We start from the raw sequence: 17,158 nt of genomic DNA on the forward strand, positions 1-17,158 counted from the left end.
ATAGTATATGAGGGCTGATGTAATTCCAGAACCAATTTCTCTCATTTTCACCACCAAGGTTAACGGGAATAGGGGCAACTTGGCACCTGTTAGTAGGCAAACAAACGGTTCATCCGGCCTTGAAATTACTCCTAAATTGCAAATGAACGAAACACCAGTCGGCAAAATCGTCAAAAATAGCGCTATAACGAAGATTTTCCAAATATTCAAGAAGTCGCTGGGGGTAGTGCACAGGACTTTAAAAGATCTTGATTGTCGATGAACGTTTTTGGTGGAGCCAGGATTCTGTTAGCAGGTGATTTACGCCAGACTCTTCCAATTATTCCTGGATCAACTGTTACTGACGGGCTAATCGCATCCCTAAAATCATTTAATTTGTGGCGTCACATAAAGAATCGCCAATTAACAACAAACATATGAGTCTAACAAAGGCATGGGATATAGACGTCAAGAGCCAATAATACCAAATTGCAACAAACCAAATTACATAATACATATTTTATCGTATGTACATAAAGCTTATAAATAAAACTGGGTATAAATCTATATTTGACAGCTTTTTGAAAATTTATATGTTTTAATGAAAATTCTATAACTCGAAGTCTCTCTAACTGGAAGATTTTTTGTGGATTATGGTGATTCGAGTTAGAGAAGTTCCACTGTGTTTTTCGTTTCAGCAACCAAACTGCACGTCACTTTCCCTTTCTTTCTTTTTCTTGTTATTCTTTTAGAAAACAGGTAAGTAGATTATAGGTACATATGTGTGTACGTAAATTTCACAACTTTTTTGCGCACACGTGTATGTACATATATAATTTCAATGTAATAATTGTTATTTATTTGTTTTATATTTTATCACTTCTTTTGATTCTTTTATTTATTTATTAATTTGCCAGCGCTTTTACTCGTTTTTATGCATGAGGCCCAATATGTTTCAACTGGAGAGCTGCATCCGCAGTTTTCTGGCATTCATAACTCAACTTCAGAATAGATTGAAGTAGTACCAGAACCTTCAAGATTTTCGTTTACTTCATACAACCCCTATGACAATGTATTGCGCTCGGCTTTGGTTAAGTGATGAACCAAATAGTGAAGATTTTCGTAAAGCGGAACGCTGTCTTTGTAGTTAGAAAAGCCCAGCATGACAGCTTCAAAGACTTAATCTTGTCTTTAGAATCCGGAAAGGTTATTGAGAAATGTGGTAATATTTTCAAACTATAACCTATCTGGATGACTACGGAGTTTTGCGAATAAACGGTAGAGTTAAGATACATGACCGACCTGATCATCTCAACTTCAACCACCTATGATGACCTGTCTCCCTCCAGCCCGGAATTCAGCATTTGGTCGACCGTTTTTCTACCGTAGGCGTTGACAACTTCGGTCCACTCCTGGTTACGGTTAAAAGGAGTACAGTGAAAAAATACGGAGTGTTGTTCACCTGTTTAACAACTAGAGCAGTTCACATTGAAATTGCATACTCGCTATCAACCGACTCCTATATTTTAGCTATACGTAATTTCATGGCCCGCCAAGGGAGTCCTTTAGAAATATGGAGTGACAATGGTATAAACTATAAAGGTGCTGAGAGGGAGTTGAAATCGGCATTTTAACTATTAGATAAGATTGTTCTAACGAAAACGTTTACCTCTGCCGCAACTAATTGGCGTTTTATACCACTCGCTTCGCCCCACATGGGTGGAGCGTGGGAGCGGCTGGTTCGGTCAGTAAAGGAGATACTAAAACAAATTCTGACAACTAGCCGTCCAACTGACGAACTTCATGTAGTCTTAATGGTGGTTGAAATGACATGGTGGTACCGTGGTTTTCGGATGTAAAGTCTATCCAAATCGGTGATATTGCATACATCGTTGACCCCAATAGTCCGAGATACTGCTGGCCTAAAGGCAGAGTGATTCAAGTATGAAAAAGTGATGATGGAAAGTTCAACAGCGCTGCGGCAAAATAGCCGTTCTAGATTTGATGAATTCGGTACACACTGATCAGCAAGATATACAGAACGAAATGGCAGCATCATTAAAGTAATCGTTAGTTACGTTTGTCCTAATCACTTACTATCGTGGCGAACTCTGAATGATCGTTTGAGAAGAACGGGAGCAATCAGAAGAACAGTAGCAAAGAACCAATAAATAGGCGAAGGCGGCAGTCGTTGCGAGCAGATAGGCAAAATCGCATTAGACGGGAGAATGTATCATATTTTTATTAATTCTCGAACTAAATGTTAATTCATTTAAATTAAAATAAAAATCGCCAAGAACGATTTTTTCCTCGTCCCTCTCTTCCGTATTGTAGTGGGCGCAAATCAACGTTGAATAACACGAATTTAAATTTTTACACTTTCGCAACATGTTCCAGAGGGTATAATAGATTTGTTCACAAAAAGGATGTGTGTAATACCTAAAACCTAAAACTAAGGAAGCTAGTTATATATCGAATTATTCAGGATCCGTGTAAGATAATTGGCGTAGAAATCAAGAAATCTTGATGAAACTAGGTACACTTGTTTCAAGGCACTATGAGAGGGTTGGTATTGATCGCAAGTTTTTTCTACTTTTATTTCGATTGCTCTAATTAATTGTTTAAAAAGTCTGTGAAGTGTTTCAATAATAGTTTGTTTTTTTGTTTCCACAAAGGGATAGAAATATAATTATGTATTAAATTTTGGAAAAGTTGCTAAATCTTCCATAGGGTTTGGTAAACTAAGGCAAAAATGTATTCTTCCGTTCAGTGCGTGATAAACATTTTAACATCGAAAACGCGATCTGGTTGTCCATAAATTTTATCAATCCGTGGTTAATCCTTGAATTAATTCAACAAGTATTATTAAAAATGTGAATGAATCGTTTATAAATATTTGTGCCGCAACTGCTACAAAATTTTACGCTAAATTAGGTATCTGCATAGTCGCAAAAAAAATGTTTCACATCTAATCCAACGAAAGGGTATTGGTTTGCTCATAATTATACAGATGAGTCTGCGGAATTATAGAAAGAAGTAATATTTTTGGACGAAATCTATTTTTGATCATGTTGATCATGTTGATCATGTGAGTCAGCTTGAATATATTGAATTGATAATGAATAAATGAGAATATTTGAACATTTTGAAAAAAAGTGCAGATTATTTATGTTTGTCTTAGACGTTTTGGTTTCGACAGGACAACGGCCCAAAGCAATTTTATGACTTTAGCTCTTGTCAAATACTCGTAGACATCTTAAAACGACCCCTTAATCATTCAATCTAATCACAGATTACAGCTGAGGAATTAGATAAGTTGGTAAATTCAATGCCAATCTAACTTTTTGTAGTTTTAAGCCGAAATGGTTATCCAATAAAACATTAACGTCCATTGTCGCAACAAAGTTGCTAAAGAGAGTATTACAGTTTTGTTCACATAACGGTTGGTTGTAAGTGCTAAAACTAAACGAGTTGGATATAAGGTTATGTATATCAAAATGATCAGGGACACGAGTAAAGTTCAAATCCGGATGTCTGTCTGTCCGTCCGTGCAAGCTGTAACTTGAGTAAAAATTAAGATATCTTGATTAAGATAACTTGGAAGACGGATTCATTAGCACCATAAGAATGTTAAGTTCGAAAATGGGGGTAATAGGACCACTGCAATAGCCGAAAACATATAAATAGCTATAACTGAGCCATAAATTAAGCTATTTATTTTTTGTACATATCTCACAAACTACTAAAGTTATATCATGGGAACTTTCTGGAGTTGTTTCTTTTAGGTACTTCCTTAAACAGTCCAAAAATGGAGGAAATCACCAAAAACCTTAAATTTCATTATAAAGATGGTACAGAAGAGCTGCACTCAAAATGGTATAAGACATTTCAAATAGGCGTGGTTCCGCCCACTTATGGGTCTCCGAAACTACTCGACCAATTTCCAAATCGGTTCACAACCACGCCTACTTCCCATATAACAGAACTTTGAATTCGATCTGAATCGTTTACTTTACAATATATAAAGTAAGCACTAGCGAAGATATCAAAACATAACTTTGCAAATATACTGTTTAAAGAGTGGCATCGCCCTTCTAAAAATGGTCGAAATCGGTCCATAAGTTTTCAATACTCTGCGCGTCATCAGGTTAGCACACCTCTTGATCAAGTAGTTAATTTGAAATTATTTTCCTGAAATAAAGGGTGTTCGACACACTCTTAAAAAAATACATAAATCAATTAATAACAAGTAAGGAAAGGCTAAGTTCTGGAGTAACCGAACATTTTATACTCTCGCAATTGTAACGCTCTTTGTTTTAAATAAAAATAGAGAAGGTAATATTTTTGGCAAGAAATTCTGAATTTTATTTCGTACATCAATATGATTATGTGTACATATTAAACTTAAAAGTAATAAATATTTCAACTGTAACAATTACACCGATCAAAAAAATATATATTTTTGGGGGTTCTGTTCTCATGCTTGAATTCTGATTCTAGACAATGAAAAACACTTAAATATTAATCTTTAGTTCTTTAAGTTTGCTTAGGGCTGATCTACATCGATAAGTATACAGTTGATCTCCTTTTTGCACGGTTAACTGGGACAGTAAATTACACGTGTTAAAAAAAACCGTTCAAATTTTTATATAAAACTCACTACTGGGACCAATTTAAGAAAAAAATCGTGCAAAAAATAGAAAACGTGTAAAAAAGATCTAATTTTACATGAAAATCTATCTATTCGTACAGAGAATTTACCCTGTTGTTGTTGTTATAGACTGTTCTGGTATTATATGTATGTACATATTACTGTTAGAAGGAACAAACAACAACTATTCTGGGAATGGTAAAAAGTAATACATTTCAAAGTTCCGTCATTTATCGCTGTGTCTTCTTTTTTCTTACTTCTTTATATAGCTTCATTTATTTGTTTACGTATTGAAATTGTTGCAACCTTTTCACTGGCTTTCGAATCTATAATTTGTATTTTTTTAGTTTACATCTAATTTAAAATTTATTAAATTCTATTAACAGAATTGGATTTGTGACGTATTGACGTATGGAACTTTGATTTTATTGCAAAAAAGTATACAATTAAAACAAAAAATTCGTGTAAAAAAAGTAAAACCGTGTAAAAATGGTAACTGGGAAGTGTTCAAAAACACCGTGTAAAAGAACCGTGCAAAAAAAAACCGTGTAAAAAGGAGATCAACTGTATTTTAATTTATTTCATAACTCAAAGAGGGCAGCACTTTGTTTAACCCGAAAGTAAACAGTATTATTATTTGTAAGAGGCACAGTAGTGAATGTTAACCTGTTTATTATAGCTGTAACAACAATATTAGTGTATTACTCAGTTAAAAAATGGCATCAAATCAGTGTAAAAATGATGTTGATTCATTCTGTTTTATTTGCGGTGAATTCATTAAAGTTAGAAGTAAAAAATATAAAAATCAGTAATTTCTGCTTGAAAATCGAAAAATTGCTTTAATTTCAACGAAAGCAAACTTTAACCGGAAAAAAATGTTTTCCTTATTTTTATCCGATGTTATATACATTCTAGAGATACTTTTTTACATTGATCCTTATCATTGGTCATCCTTTTACAAATTCTTATACATTAACAAAATTACAAATGATTCAAAGTCTTCTATTTAAAATATTTATACATTATTATCATATATAGATATTTCTTAAAAAACTATCACAAAAACTGTTTTGGTATTTCAATATCATATGCCTTAAAATAAGATAAGAAATAAATCTGGAATTCGTTCAAAACAGAGATGCAAATACTGTCATGATAGCTAAGTATGTACTGTTTCATAAGTAATAGCATTAAGGAAGGATCCATGTTAGAAAATGCCCAATCAATTTGTGTACCTGCTGGAATAGTTGAGCATTCTAAATTTTTTCTTCGAGGAGATCCTTGTGGACTTCAGACAAATATTAAAATATCCTTCATGAAATTCTGCAATTAAATTTCTGACAGTAAAATATGAATTTCTATAAAGTACTAAAAGATTAATGTTGAAACATTTAAACAGAACTGCTGTTCGTGTCGGTGCTATCTATCCTCTGCTCGTTTATTAAAGTAAATCCAGGTATTTCAAAATTTTTACTAGGATAACTCCAAGTTTCTACGAAACATAAATTATCCGAAGATAGCATCAGGTCGTCCCCTTCGATATCATTAATGTGAGCATGGAGACTCTGGACATTATGGAATAAAATTTGAAGTGCTGATGTTCGAGAAAGCATAAAAATGCTCTGTAGTAGCTCGACTACAAGCGACGTATATCGAAGCTCTCGGCATTCTGGGTCGAGTATGAACAACAACTTTAATATATGTTGCCCCGTGACTTTTGTGAATAGTTATTCCCTCAGCTGGAATCATTTCTGTTATATTGAAAAGATCTAGAAACTTTTTCAATTGGGGTCCAAAAACTTTGTAGAGGATAAGGCTTTTTTGTCCTTGCTATCAAACCAACAGAAGGTTCCAACAACTTAATCCAAAGAATTAATAAAAAATTAGAATGAAAATCAATTTGCATTAGTTGTAGGGTTGCCCCATTAACTAAGCCATCACACGTGCTTATATTCACCATAACCATGTAATTTGCGGTGGTTTTTAGTGCCAACTCATAAGGAAGTCCATGTGTTTCAGATGTTTTGAAAAGTTTAACTCTTTCCAAAATATTCTCTTGTTGATCACCTATAACTAGAGTCCGACCGATTAATCGGCATCGGCCGGTATCGGCCACAAATTCCAGCCGATGCCGAATATTTGGCCGATCCTTAACCGATTCTTTCTACTTCTCCGCATTCCTCACAATTTTAATACAGTAGTTTTCCGAAATAACGAACACATTAATTGTCAGGCCTGTTCGATACATCGAATTTTTCTTTATTTCGAGTACTCACTTAGAGGTATATTTCCAATAAAAATTAGTTAATATCCTTAAATTGCAGTTTAATAAATTGTTTCATTCATTATTTGTTAAAAATTGAAAAACATAACAAAACAATTCAAATCCAATAAATTCTTCCAAAATAGACCAATTCTAACACTTATGCTTCTATTTGGTGCTGATCAATGATTTTAAGCTTTTTTATGAAATTCAACATTTTTTCAATTTGTACATTTCTTTTGAAATTTTTTGGATTTTATTTTTAATTCTCGTTCGATGGTTTTTGGTTTTTTTCTCTTTCTTCATATGCCTTCTTCATGTTGTTCGTTAAACCCAGACCTTACAAATCACCGATGTTCGATATTTAAGGTACTCAATGTAACAAATTTGCTTGTTCGTTATAAGTTAAAACGAATATTCGTTATTTCGAAAAACTACTGTATTAAGTCTAGTATAAAGAACTTCATTATTTTTGTTTTACATTTATTATTACATTATTTAGAATGATCCGATTTATCTAAAATATGCACAGTTTTGTACAACAACTTGTTGAGATTTTGAAGATAATTCCATAATGCAACTCGTATAGAAATCCTTGTTGCTATTGGTAAAAAACTGGGAGAGTATATTTTTAAAAATTTCTCTTGAGACAAATTTTCATTATCAACATTAACAAGTACTCCAGCTTTAAGCAACGAAGTGGAAAAATCCTTGGGAAGAACAGTCACCCCAAAACCACAAGAAGAATGATCAGAGAAGCTGATTTCAAAGGCCGCACAGCCCGAAATAAACCATACATCAATGCTAAAACTCGAAGTGCAAGGTTGAAGGTTGCAAACGAACAGTTATATAAGCCTGCCATCTTCTGCAATACCGTAATTTTTGCAGATGAGAGTGATTTCAACCTCTTTAAATCGGATAGAAATAGTATGTTTGATCAAAACCAATTTCTGAGCTACAACCGCAAAATCGATTGTACTATGTACAAGAATGTGTATCTGAATATTTTTAAACGAAATTTTGCTACAAAATGCTACGAAATTAAATACATTTGATAACTTTCGGTACTATTAAAATATATATTCGAAGCATAAATTCGGTGTGTAAAATTGGCTTATTTGGAACTGTACACAAAGTAAACACCAACGCAATCTTCAGATTTGAATGCAATTGAGAATCTGTGGTCAGTTTTGGAATGAGACATGCGAAAATACCAAATTAGAAATAAAGCCGACTTGAAAAATGCCCTGCAAACAGAACGAAATAAAATCGCTCCAAACTTTACAAATAAATTGGTAAAATCCATGCTGAAACGTATGAAAGCAGTTATAGATAGTAAGAGGTATGCCACAAAGTACTAATCGGCTTAAAATTTTAGTTGTGTCCTTAAAAAATTGCAATGTATTTTTTTTTGTTACTGCATCATTTTCGCTGTTAGATGCAATATTATACTGTAGTTTGTTTTTGTAGATTTTTTCAAATCATAAATTTAATGTGTATATCTGCCGCTTTTAAGTGGTATTTATTTTTTTTGGAAAATGTATTTAGTTTTCAAGTTATACCAGCTTTAGTATTTCTTGTACGGTTGCATCACTTTGGCTGTGAGCCACTATATATTTTATAAAAATAAGTTATTTAGTTTTGAATATTAATTGAATTAATAAACAGCTTCATATTTACATATGAACTGATTTTTTACTTATTTTGTGATGTTATTTGTTTTTCTTTTGGTACTATACTAGTTTACTTAATAAATTTGTTCATGAAAGAATCGGCATCGGCCGATACTTTGGCAACTGGCAGATTAATCGGCATCGGCTTCGGCCAAATCGATCGGACACTACCTATAACCATTCCTCTTACAGAGTCTTTGGCAGTTGAAAAAATAGCTTCAGTTGGAATTCGACAGAGCTTAAGGGCATTGAAATTATTTGTCTCTTCATTTAACCAAAATAAATGGATCGCATCATCTGGAACTTCTTCAGCATTAACTACTCGAATTTGAATTAATGATATATCATCATTTGTCATAGTGCCAGATGACAACGGTTTAATACTATAGCAAAATCCTGATCCTCCCTTTGCCTCATAATTTGCGTTAATTCAAAACATTTGAATATCTCCCACAAAGGGGAACCAACGAAAGTGCTGTAAGCATCATTAGAATTTGATGGAAATATCCACCTATCGCCAACAGGTGAGAGTTGCTTTAAATATCCAAACACTATAATCAAATGAGTCAAGTATATTCTTTGCCTAATATTTAAACTCTTGACTAAAGAACATAATTCCTCAATTAAAAGGGGTACATAGTTTAATAAGCATAATATTGCATTCATATTCAGTACCATTATTTGTTCTCTCCAGTTCCAGTTCTCTTTGTTCAAAAACATCATATTTTTTTCGATTTGCCTCAATTAAAATACGATGAGTTATGCAAGTTTGCTCAATATCATTTTCAATAAGATCTTGCAGTTCATTCCGCCATCGATAGAAAAATATTACCATTTCGTGGAAATACTCTGCTCTGGCCACATTAGGGCTAAATCTTCTTTACCGAATAATACTTGGTTTGGCACGTTTCTTAACAAAATCTCTACCATCTCTAAGGCCAATGTGAACTCCAATATCTGATAAATTCTCATCTTCCCCCTTTTCCTCATTATCACTGGCTTGTACTCTTCTACTAGACTTAACAAATTTATACAGTGATGCAAAATTAGCTAAACAAATAGTTTTTAACTGATTGTGTCGCTGCACAGCTGTCTAAAATACCAGCTATGAATATTTCAGTTGAATCTGAAGGAAGGCTTTGAAGTTCCGCTCTAGGTTTTACCATTCGAACACGCTCTTCAGGTCGGGAGGTATTTATAAATACTTCTGCATTACTTGCTTCTGGAAGATGAAGCCCAATGCAGCAATATACTGCTTCTTGTGCAGATATTTCTGTTCCATATATAAATTTGTGACCTATATGTTGAAGTTTTTGCTTTACCGTATAGTTTCCAGCATTAACTTCTGATATGGCTTCATTTAAGAGCCTAGAAATTTTCTGTTCGATTTGTTAATATAATTAATTATATAAGATCAGCAAGCATATACATCCAGTATATATTGAATATCCATATTAGCTCTATGTAGTTCCAAAATAACAGGATTATAAGCATTTATAAAACGATCCCGCATTTTTCTTTTCAGAAAAATTTTAGGTTTTGATAAGCTTGATCTGAGAGCTAGCAAATAGTAATCAAAAGACATGTTTATTCTACTATCACTCAGGAAGTATTCAAAATCATTTAAATTTGAAATGTCTTCTGTAGTCAGAGTTGAATTTAAAATATTTTGAATCCTAGAAAAGTTTTCCTTATGCTTGAGTAGTGTCTGGAAAAGGATATGGTATACCAAAACGACAAAATTGTTTTCCTCTCATTTCTCTAGATTGTGATTATGCTTTTGGTAATAAATTGATCCTGGGAGCATTATTAAGCCAACACATGCCATGTATGTGCGGGGAACCTCTCTATAGAAACTCTACTCTCCAGTAATAGTTTTTACAAAATGTGGTCCAAAAATGCCGGTATTATCTTTAAAAAGGCTGACTTCATAAACGCAGTTTGCAATGCAACATTGAAATGCCTAGTGTTCATAAACGTCATTAGCATATTTTTGGCATTGCCGTGTGTTCACTATCGCCTGGCAACCCTTTCTGATGCGCAACAGTTGTCAAATTTGTGCATCTGTTTTATTTTGGATGCTTTTTGGATTTTTGCGGTAATTGAAATGGCTGAGACATCGTAAGTAAAAACTTTTTCGCATTTTCTTTCTGTTATATGATTTCTTCGTTCTTATAGTGAAAAGAAGTGGAGCCATGAAAGGAAAAAGCTCCTTTTGGAAGTGCGTCTACGCCATGAACCGGATTTTTGTGCCAAAAAAAAGAAAAGGAGTGCTATTTGGGAGCAAATAATGCGGGAGATTAAGGAGGTCGAGGGCACATTTCCCTTTTCAAGAGATGAAGCAACCAGATGTTTTATAAATCTAATGGGCACATACAAAAGAATTAAGAAACGCAATAACACATCTGGCGAGAGTTCCACGAACTGGGAATTTTTCGATGTCATGGATGAGGTGTTTGGCAGCCGTAGTAGCGTTCAGGTGCCCAGTGAAATGCTTGAAAGTTCTCTAGAATCCTTGGTGGAAGATTTGACAAGCGATAGCCCGTTGGCACCCACCGATTCCCACGCGCCAATGAACTTAGATGCTACACCTTCAGAAAACACTACTCAAAGGTTTGCTATAAAACGAAAACGATGCGAAGTTCTGGAGTTTTTAAGTAAAGAGTCTGAGGCAGATGCCAAAGTGATGAAAAAACTCTTGGACATCGAAGCAGAAAAAATTGCGGTGGAGAAGGAGAAAGTAGCTGAGCTGAAGGAAATCCGTGCCTTATTTCAGAGAATTGTAGACAGGTCTCAATAAGTTTTCCATTTCTTGTTCACCTTAACAGATTAAAATCTTTTTAGATAAATACAAACAAAATAGAATACAAACAAAATACATATGTATTTATTGTTGTAATTGATCTCATGAAAAAGCGATATAATAAAAAAGTATTATTTATAAAAAGTATTTTTAATTGAAAAAGCAAAAGCAAAGAGAGATGCATTAGGCTGATAACAAAGTTGCCAATGCATCTCTCTTTGCTTTTGCCTCTCTTTGTCCTGGTAAAGTGACTTCCTCGAGTGTTTCAGAAGTGATGGCATTTGTTTCTGCGATTAAATCATCGGCGTTGTTCCCTTCATTTATAATAATAATATTGTGAATAATCATACAAGCCATTGTTATTAATTTTGGCAAACTTGGATTTTTAACTTCGATATACTTTAGAATTCTAAATTTCTTCTTCAAAACGCCAAATGCCTGTTCTACAACAACCCGAGTTGAACTTAAAATTGCATTGTACTTCGATTGCATTGGTGTCAGGAATCCATTATCGCGATAAGGAACCATAACACACATCTCCAAAGGATAACCTCCATCGCCCAAAAAATGGTAGTTGGGATAAATATTTATTTCTTTGTTAATTATGGCCTTCTTGATAGGGCTCATTTGCCAAATTGAAGCATCATGGCATGCTCCCGGACACCCTATGAACACATCTATGAATTTCATACGGCTGTCGACAATAGCCTGGCAAAAAATGTTAACCAAAATTTAAAAATAATAATTTTTTCATAAAACAAAAGAAATATTTACTTGAGCAATGATTGAGTACGTCCCCTTTTGATTCCGGTAACTGATTTCATCTCTGATTGGCTGCGAAATGGGAATATGTGTACCATCGACGCACCCGAGTACAAAAGGAAAAGGATTGAAACGTAGAGTTGAAAATGCTTCGCTGGTTTGCTTTTGTTCAGCTTCACTTCTTGGAAATTTGATGACGTCTTTCTTTAAACGGCAGATCATCTTTATTATTTTTACAAAGACTTTATATGCGAGACCAACAGCTACTCCAAAACGATCGCTGACATCTCTAAAAGAACAATTATTGGTCAGCTTCCAAATTGCAATTTGCAAGACCTTTTCCAAAGAAATTCCAATTCGTCCAGTTGTGCGCGGAGGCCACCACGGCATTAACATGGTCTGCAAATTCTTTAAACCATATATGTTAATTATTTTATATTAAACATAAATTAAAAAATAAATACCTTGAATGTGCTCTTTTTCATACGAAAATGAGCATAAAAAACGTAATCCTGCATACATTTCATCGTTTTGCAGAAGTTGGACGTTTTTGGAATTTTCCTTTTTGGGCCACCACCGGTTAAAAAAACACGCCGGCGCTTTCGCTTATTTAATATTTTTTTAATGAACACCACGTTACTTGAATTTCTTTTTTCGCCAAATTCTAGGGCGTTTTCAAAAACAAAAGTGCACAATTGGTCAAGATTCATTTTTACCACACAAAGAAACACGACAAAGCAATATTGCGTTCACAAACGTTAATAAATGTCATTGCATTATTTGACAAATCAGTGTTACCATGCAGTGTTGCTTTGCATCGGTATCGCATCTGTTTGCAGTGTTGCATTGCAAACTGCGTTTATGAAGTCAGCCAAAGTTTAAGGATTTGTCGGTAGCGGTAACCAAAATATCTAGCACATGTAACCGCGTCTGAGCGGATTAAGTGATATCTTTCTAGAGTTGATAAAATGTTTGCTTCCTCTTATTAAATATCTTTTGAATCAACAGTTTTCGAAGGAATAACCAATACACTTTGAGCCGTAACACGGTTGCGACCTGAAAACTTTCGGAGGCAAATGGATGTACTATTCTTAATTTGCAGTAGTTCTAATTTTTTATAGTAGTAGAACAACTTTGGAAAAGTACACGCTCTCCTGTCAAAGCGGCGAATTTCGGATCATACTATCTTACTATTTGTTGTTTGTACGATTCTGTCCAACGTATATTGTTCCAAATGACTTATTATCTTGAATTATGCCAATTGGCCTTTTCCCTTCCCCTGGCGCTATAACTAAACGGTTATATTCCATGTTTTCTATAGGAATATTATCCAAAAGAGTCTCTTGGCCACCTGGGTTCTGCTCTGCAGGTACAGGTGATATGGGATTATTATGGGAAATCTGTTCCTCATAAGAGATTGAACCAATCTATCATCTTCAGCAGATGCAACAAAGGGAACTTCTTCTTGGTTATTTAAGTCTGAAATCCGATTCTCATTTATGTGTATACTTGATATCCCAAAGGACGGATAGTCATAAAAGGCAATCTAAGCATAATTAACCGTTCTTCGATTGGTTAAATCTTTCAAACAGTTTGGAATTTCCCATTTGATTAACAAATTTTTGGAATCTTAATATTAGCAATTGCATTTTTACAAGTTGCACAAAAATTGTAATTTCCGTCTTCAGAAGGAAACCTCTGCATTAAAAAGAAAGCAGATGCAGCATTCGGGTGTTTTTAAGCAATGGTTGCGAAACTTAGCTTACGTACTTGGTGTGAAAACCATAAACCCCCACAGCAAATGCATATTTCGGTAGGACCGTTTTTTATATTATGAAAATAAATGGTTCGAAAATCTGTCGAATTGACCCGAATTGCATTAAGTGATCTCGTTAATCTGATTCGTTCAGACTGACTTTCAATTTGCCTATTGGCCATATTTTCTCTATGAAGGCGAATATGTCTATGTCGACGACGTCTTTGATTCACAATTTCATCCCTAGCTGCCCTCCTGATAAATTGCCGACGTTGCGTTTTTCTAAAAGGTTCCTCCCTAATATACTCAGAATTTCTGCACAAAGTTCTCGGTGCATTTCGGTATTATGAAACTGTTCAACTAAACGAATAGTTTCTATTCTGCTCTTCTCATCTAATTTCTGTGTATCTATTATTTGTTCGGAGAACCGTATCACAGGATTTTCACGCCAAGATCTACGCTCAATAGTGTTCTTACTTTGCTCTTCAGAGCGAATTTGAGGATTATCGCCACGGGCCCGACGTTCCCTAGTGTTCTTATTTTGCTCTTCTGAACGAATTAGAGGATTTTCTCATCTGGTTCTGTGCTGAATAGAATCTGTGATTCTTTCGGCGGACCGAACCTCGTGATTTTCGCAACGGGACCTACGTTCCCATGTGTTCCTATTTTGCTCTTCTGAACGAATTAGAGAATTTTCTCATCTGGTTCTGTGCTGAATAGAATCTGTGATTCTTTCGGCGGACCGAACCTCGTGATTTTCGCGACGGGACCTACGTTCACGTGTGTTCCTATTTTGCTCTTCTGAGCGAATTAGAGGATTTTTTCGTCTGGTTCTGTGCTGAATAGAATCTGTGATTTTTTCGGCGGACCGAACCTCGTAATTTTCGCGACGGGACCTATGTATGTTCTCGAGTGTCCCTATTCTGCTCTTCCGAGCGTTTTTGAATATTTTGTCTACTGATTCTATGTTGGACCGTGTCGTCATTATGTTCGGACATACGTATTACAGGATCCAATCTGCGAATAGCATGGTTTTCCGTATTATGTGATAGCTCAATTGTTCTATAAGAATCATTTGCTCTCAGAATTTGCATACGTCTTCTATTTTGAAGACGACTTACAGCCGGTTTCACGAAACAAATTTAAGTGAAAAATAATTAATTTGAGTTTCACCATTTGACTTAATTTTTATTTAAATGGTCACGCTTTGCCATTTAAATATTATTTAAATACTGTCATATGTAACCATGGTTACGCTTTTCTATCAGCTGAATTAACAATTGTTTACCATTTTGACAAAGAAATACAATTTATTTGTTTACATAAATCAGCTGTTATTCTTACAAACATCCCTGCCTTTTAATTTTTTGGATGAAAAATGTCAATAATGGTGAAACGCAGGAAACTTAAGTGCAAAGTTAAATAAAAATGAAAATTAAAATTAAATGGAACTTAATTTTCAATTAAAAACTTTCGTGAAACCGGCTGTTAATGTAATAGATATTTTATTTAATCTAGGCATAATGAATTGATATTAAACGGCTTACCAAAATAGTTAAAATTCTTATTTTAATGACTTATAGTTACCCTGCAGTATGGCTGGTATGAATTGGTGAATTGCACTAGTGAATTCTTGTGTTACAAGTAACTAGAGAATTCACGACAACGAGGTAATGCAGAGAAGCAATAGTACATGAGAGAGATTGAGAGAGAAGAGAGCATGATCTAGAGAACGTTGTGCTTAATTTGTACTCTCAGTAGAATATTACCGACAAATAAGGGTGGGAATGCAATTTTGAGAGATCGAAGCAAAAATAACGCAGAATAATAACGGCAGAGCATCTCGTACAGTAAGTACAAGTTGTAAATAATTATTGGATCATTATAGTATTTACGTACAAGTTGGTCATTGAAAGCATGATTTACTGTAGTAGAAAGAAAGGCATCAGCGTTTTCTTTGTAATTCTGATATTTCATTTTTCGCATAATAGTTGTTCTCTGATTGTACAATTGATCTCGCGTCGCGGGTTCTAATACGTTTATTGTTTATTAAAAGTGTTATTAAAAGGTGAATAATTAAATGAAATAATAGTGAATAAAAACAAAGAAAACATAAATATTATATGCAAAAAAATGGATTGCCCTGCACAATGAAAAGAGGTAAGAATTCCAACATTGCTGTATATGGTTTGTTCGAAAGTGTTTGCACATATTTATGAACGCATAAATATCCTTGTATGTACATTTATTTAAATTATTAACACCTTACTTATATGTATACTTGTTTCGAATTATTTTACTCATTTAAGATCAACACCAAATTTTAATGGAACTCTTAGAAATGTGACTTGGGGATATAAGTGCAGTGATATATATGGTATGTAATTTGTAATACAAATTTAATATCAACTACATTTCTTTTTAATTATTTTCTTTCTTTATCACATGTTCAACGAAGTCGCTTTTGAATCCAGCCGAAGTGCACAAAAACTTCTGACTTGACTTCTTCTGACTTGACTGATATTAACCGACCCTGTTGTTCAGATGGTAAATATAATTGTAAACAAAGAAATTTTAAATAAAAAATAATATTATTAATTATATAAAATTTAAATAAAATTTGTGTTTAATTATGTTTGGAATAAACTAGCTAGGTTGAGAGGTAGTGAAGAAAGTAGTGAAATTTAATAGTCGGTAAGTTGTGAAGTAACTAATGATATATAGTCAGTGATATGTGGTGAAGTAGCTAGTGAAATATAGGCGGTGAAATCACTCGTGAATAGTGTTAATCGGTTACCGCCAATGACATCGCCGTGTTAAATTCATGAGTGAATTGCATTGCCGGTTTTATGGTGGGTAACCAGTGGTGGTTACCAGTAAGTAGTGAACTCACTAGTGTTTCACTAATGAGCCGAACTGAAGGGTACTTTATGAACCCGCCAGTCCGAGTCCGAATCCAAGAATAAAAAGTAGGCTCCTTGGTTCCGCTTCACCTTCCCTTATTGGAGTGTTATAGTTCTGTCCGATTTACAGCTATCTTGGATGTTTAAGCCGATGTATACACGTATATATGGCAAAAAATACAGGAACTAATATATGTGATTTTGAAAAAATTCTACTGAAGTTATTACTCACTGCTGAAGTTGTCTAACCTATGTAACTGAAAGTAACAATATAGCTTACTTATAATTGTGGTATAAATTTGCATACACATTACTCAACAACTGAAGTTTTGTATATAATATCTAGTTTATATATATTTATTAGTTGT

General features: G+C 34.1%; 2 protein-coding genes across 2 annotated transcripts; one reads left to right on the forward strand and one right to left on the reverse strand.

The window, feature by feature from the left end:
• The first annotated feature begins 10,468 nt into the window (after nucleotides 1-10,468).
• LOC128920234 (uncharacterized) lies at nucleotides 10,469-11,519 on the forward strand. Its single transcript, XM_054227122.1, has 2 exons — nucleotides 10,469-10,687; nucleotides 10,745-11,519. The coding sequence occupies exons 1-2, from the start codon at nucleotides 10,674-10,676 to the stop codon at nucleotides 11,364-11,366; spliced, it is 636 nt and encodes a 211-aa protein (XP_054083097.1). The 5' UTR covers nucleotides 10,469-10,673; the 3' UTR covers nucleotides 11,367-11,519.
• Nucleotides 11,520-11,537: 18 nt separating this feature from the next.
• LOC128920233 (putative nuclease HARBI1) lies at nucleotides 11,538-12,980 on the reverse strand. The gene is made up of 3 exons (XM_054227120.1): nucleotides 12,596-12,980; nucleotides 12,144-12,539; nucleotides 11,538-12,077 (listed from the first exon to the last, which is right to left on the reverse strand). Exons 1-3 carry the CDS (start codon nucleotides 12,839-12,841, stop codon nucleotides 11,553-11,555), a joined length of 1,167 nt encoding a protein of 388 aa, XP_054083095.1. The 5' UTR covers nucleotides 12,842-12,980; the 3' UTR covers nucleotides 11,538-11,552.
• Between the last annotated feature and the right edge of the window lie 4,178 nt (nucleotides 12,981-17,158).

This window comes from Zeugodacus cucurbitae, chromosome 3 (assembly GCF_028554725.1).
Source record: "Zeugodacus cucurbitae isolate PBARC_wt_2022May chromosome 3, idZeuCucr1.2, whole genome shotgun sequence".
In the NCBI taxonomy this organism is placed as follows: Eukaryota; Metazoa; Arthropoda; class Insecta; order Diptera; family Tephritidae; genus Zeugodacus; species Zeugodacus cucurbitae.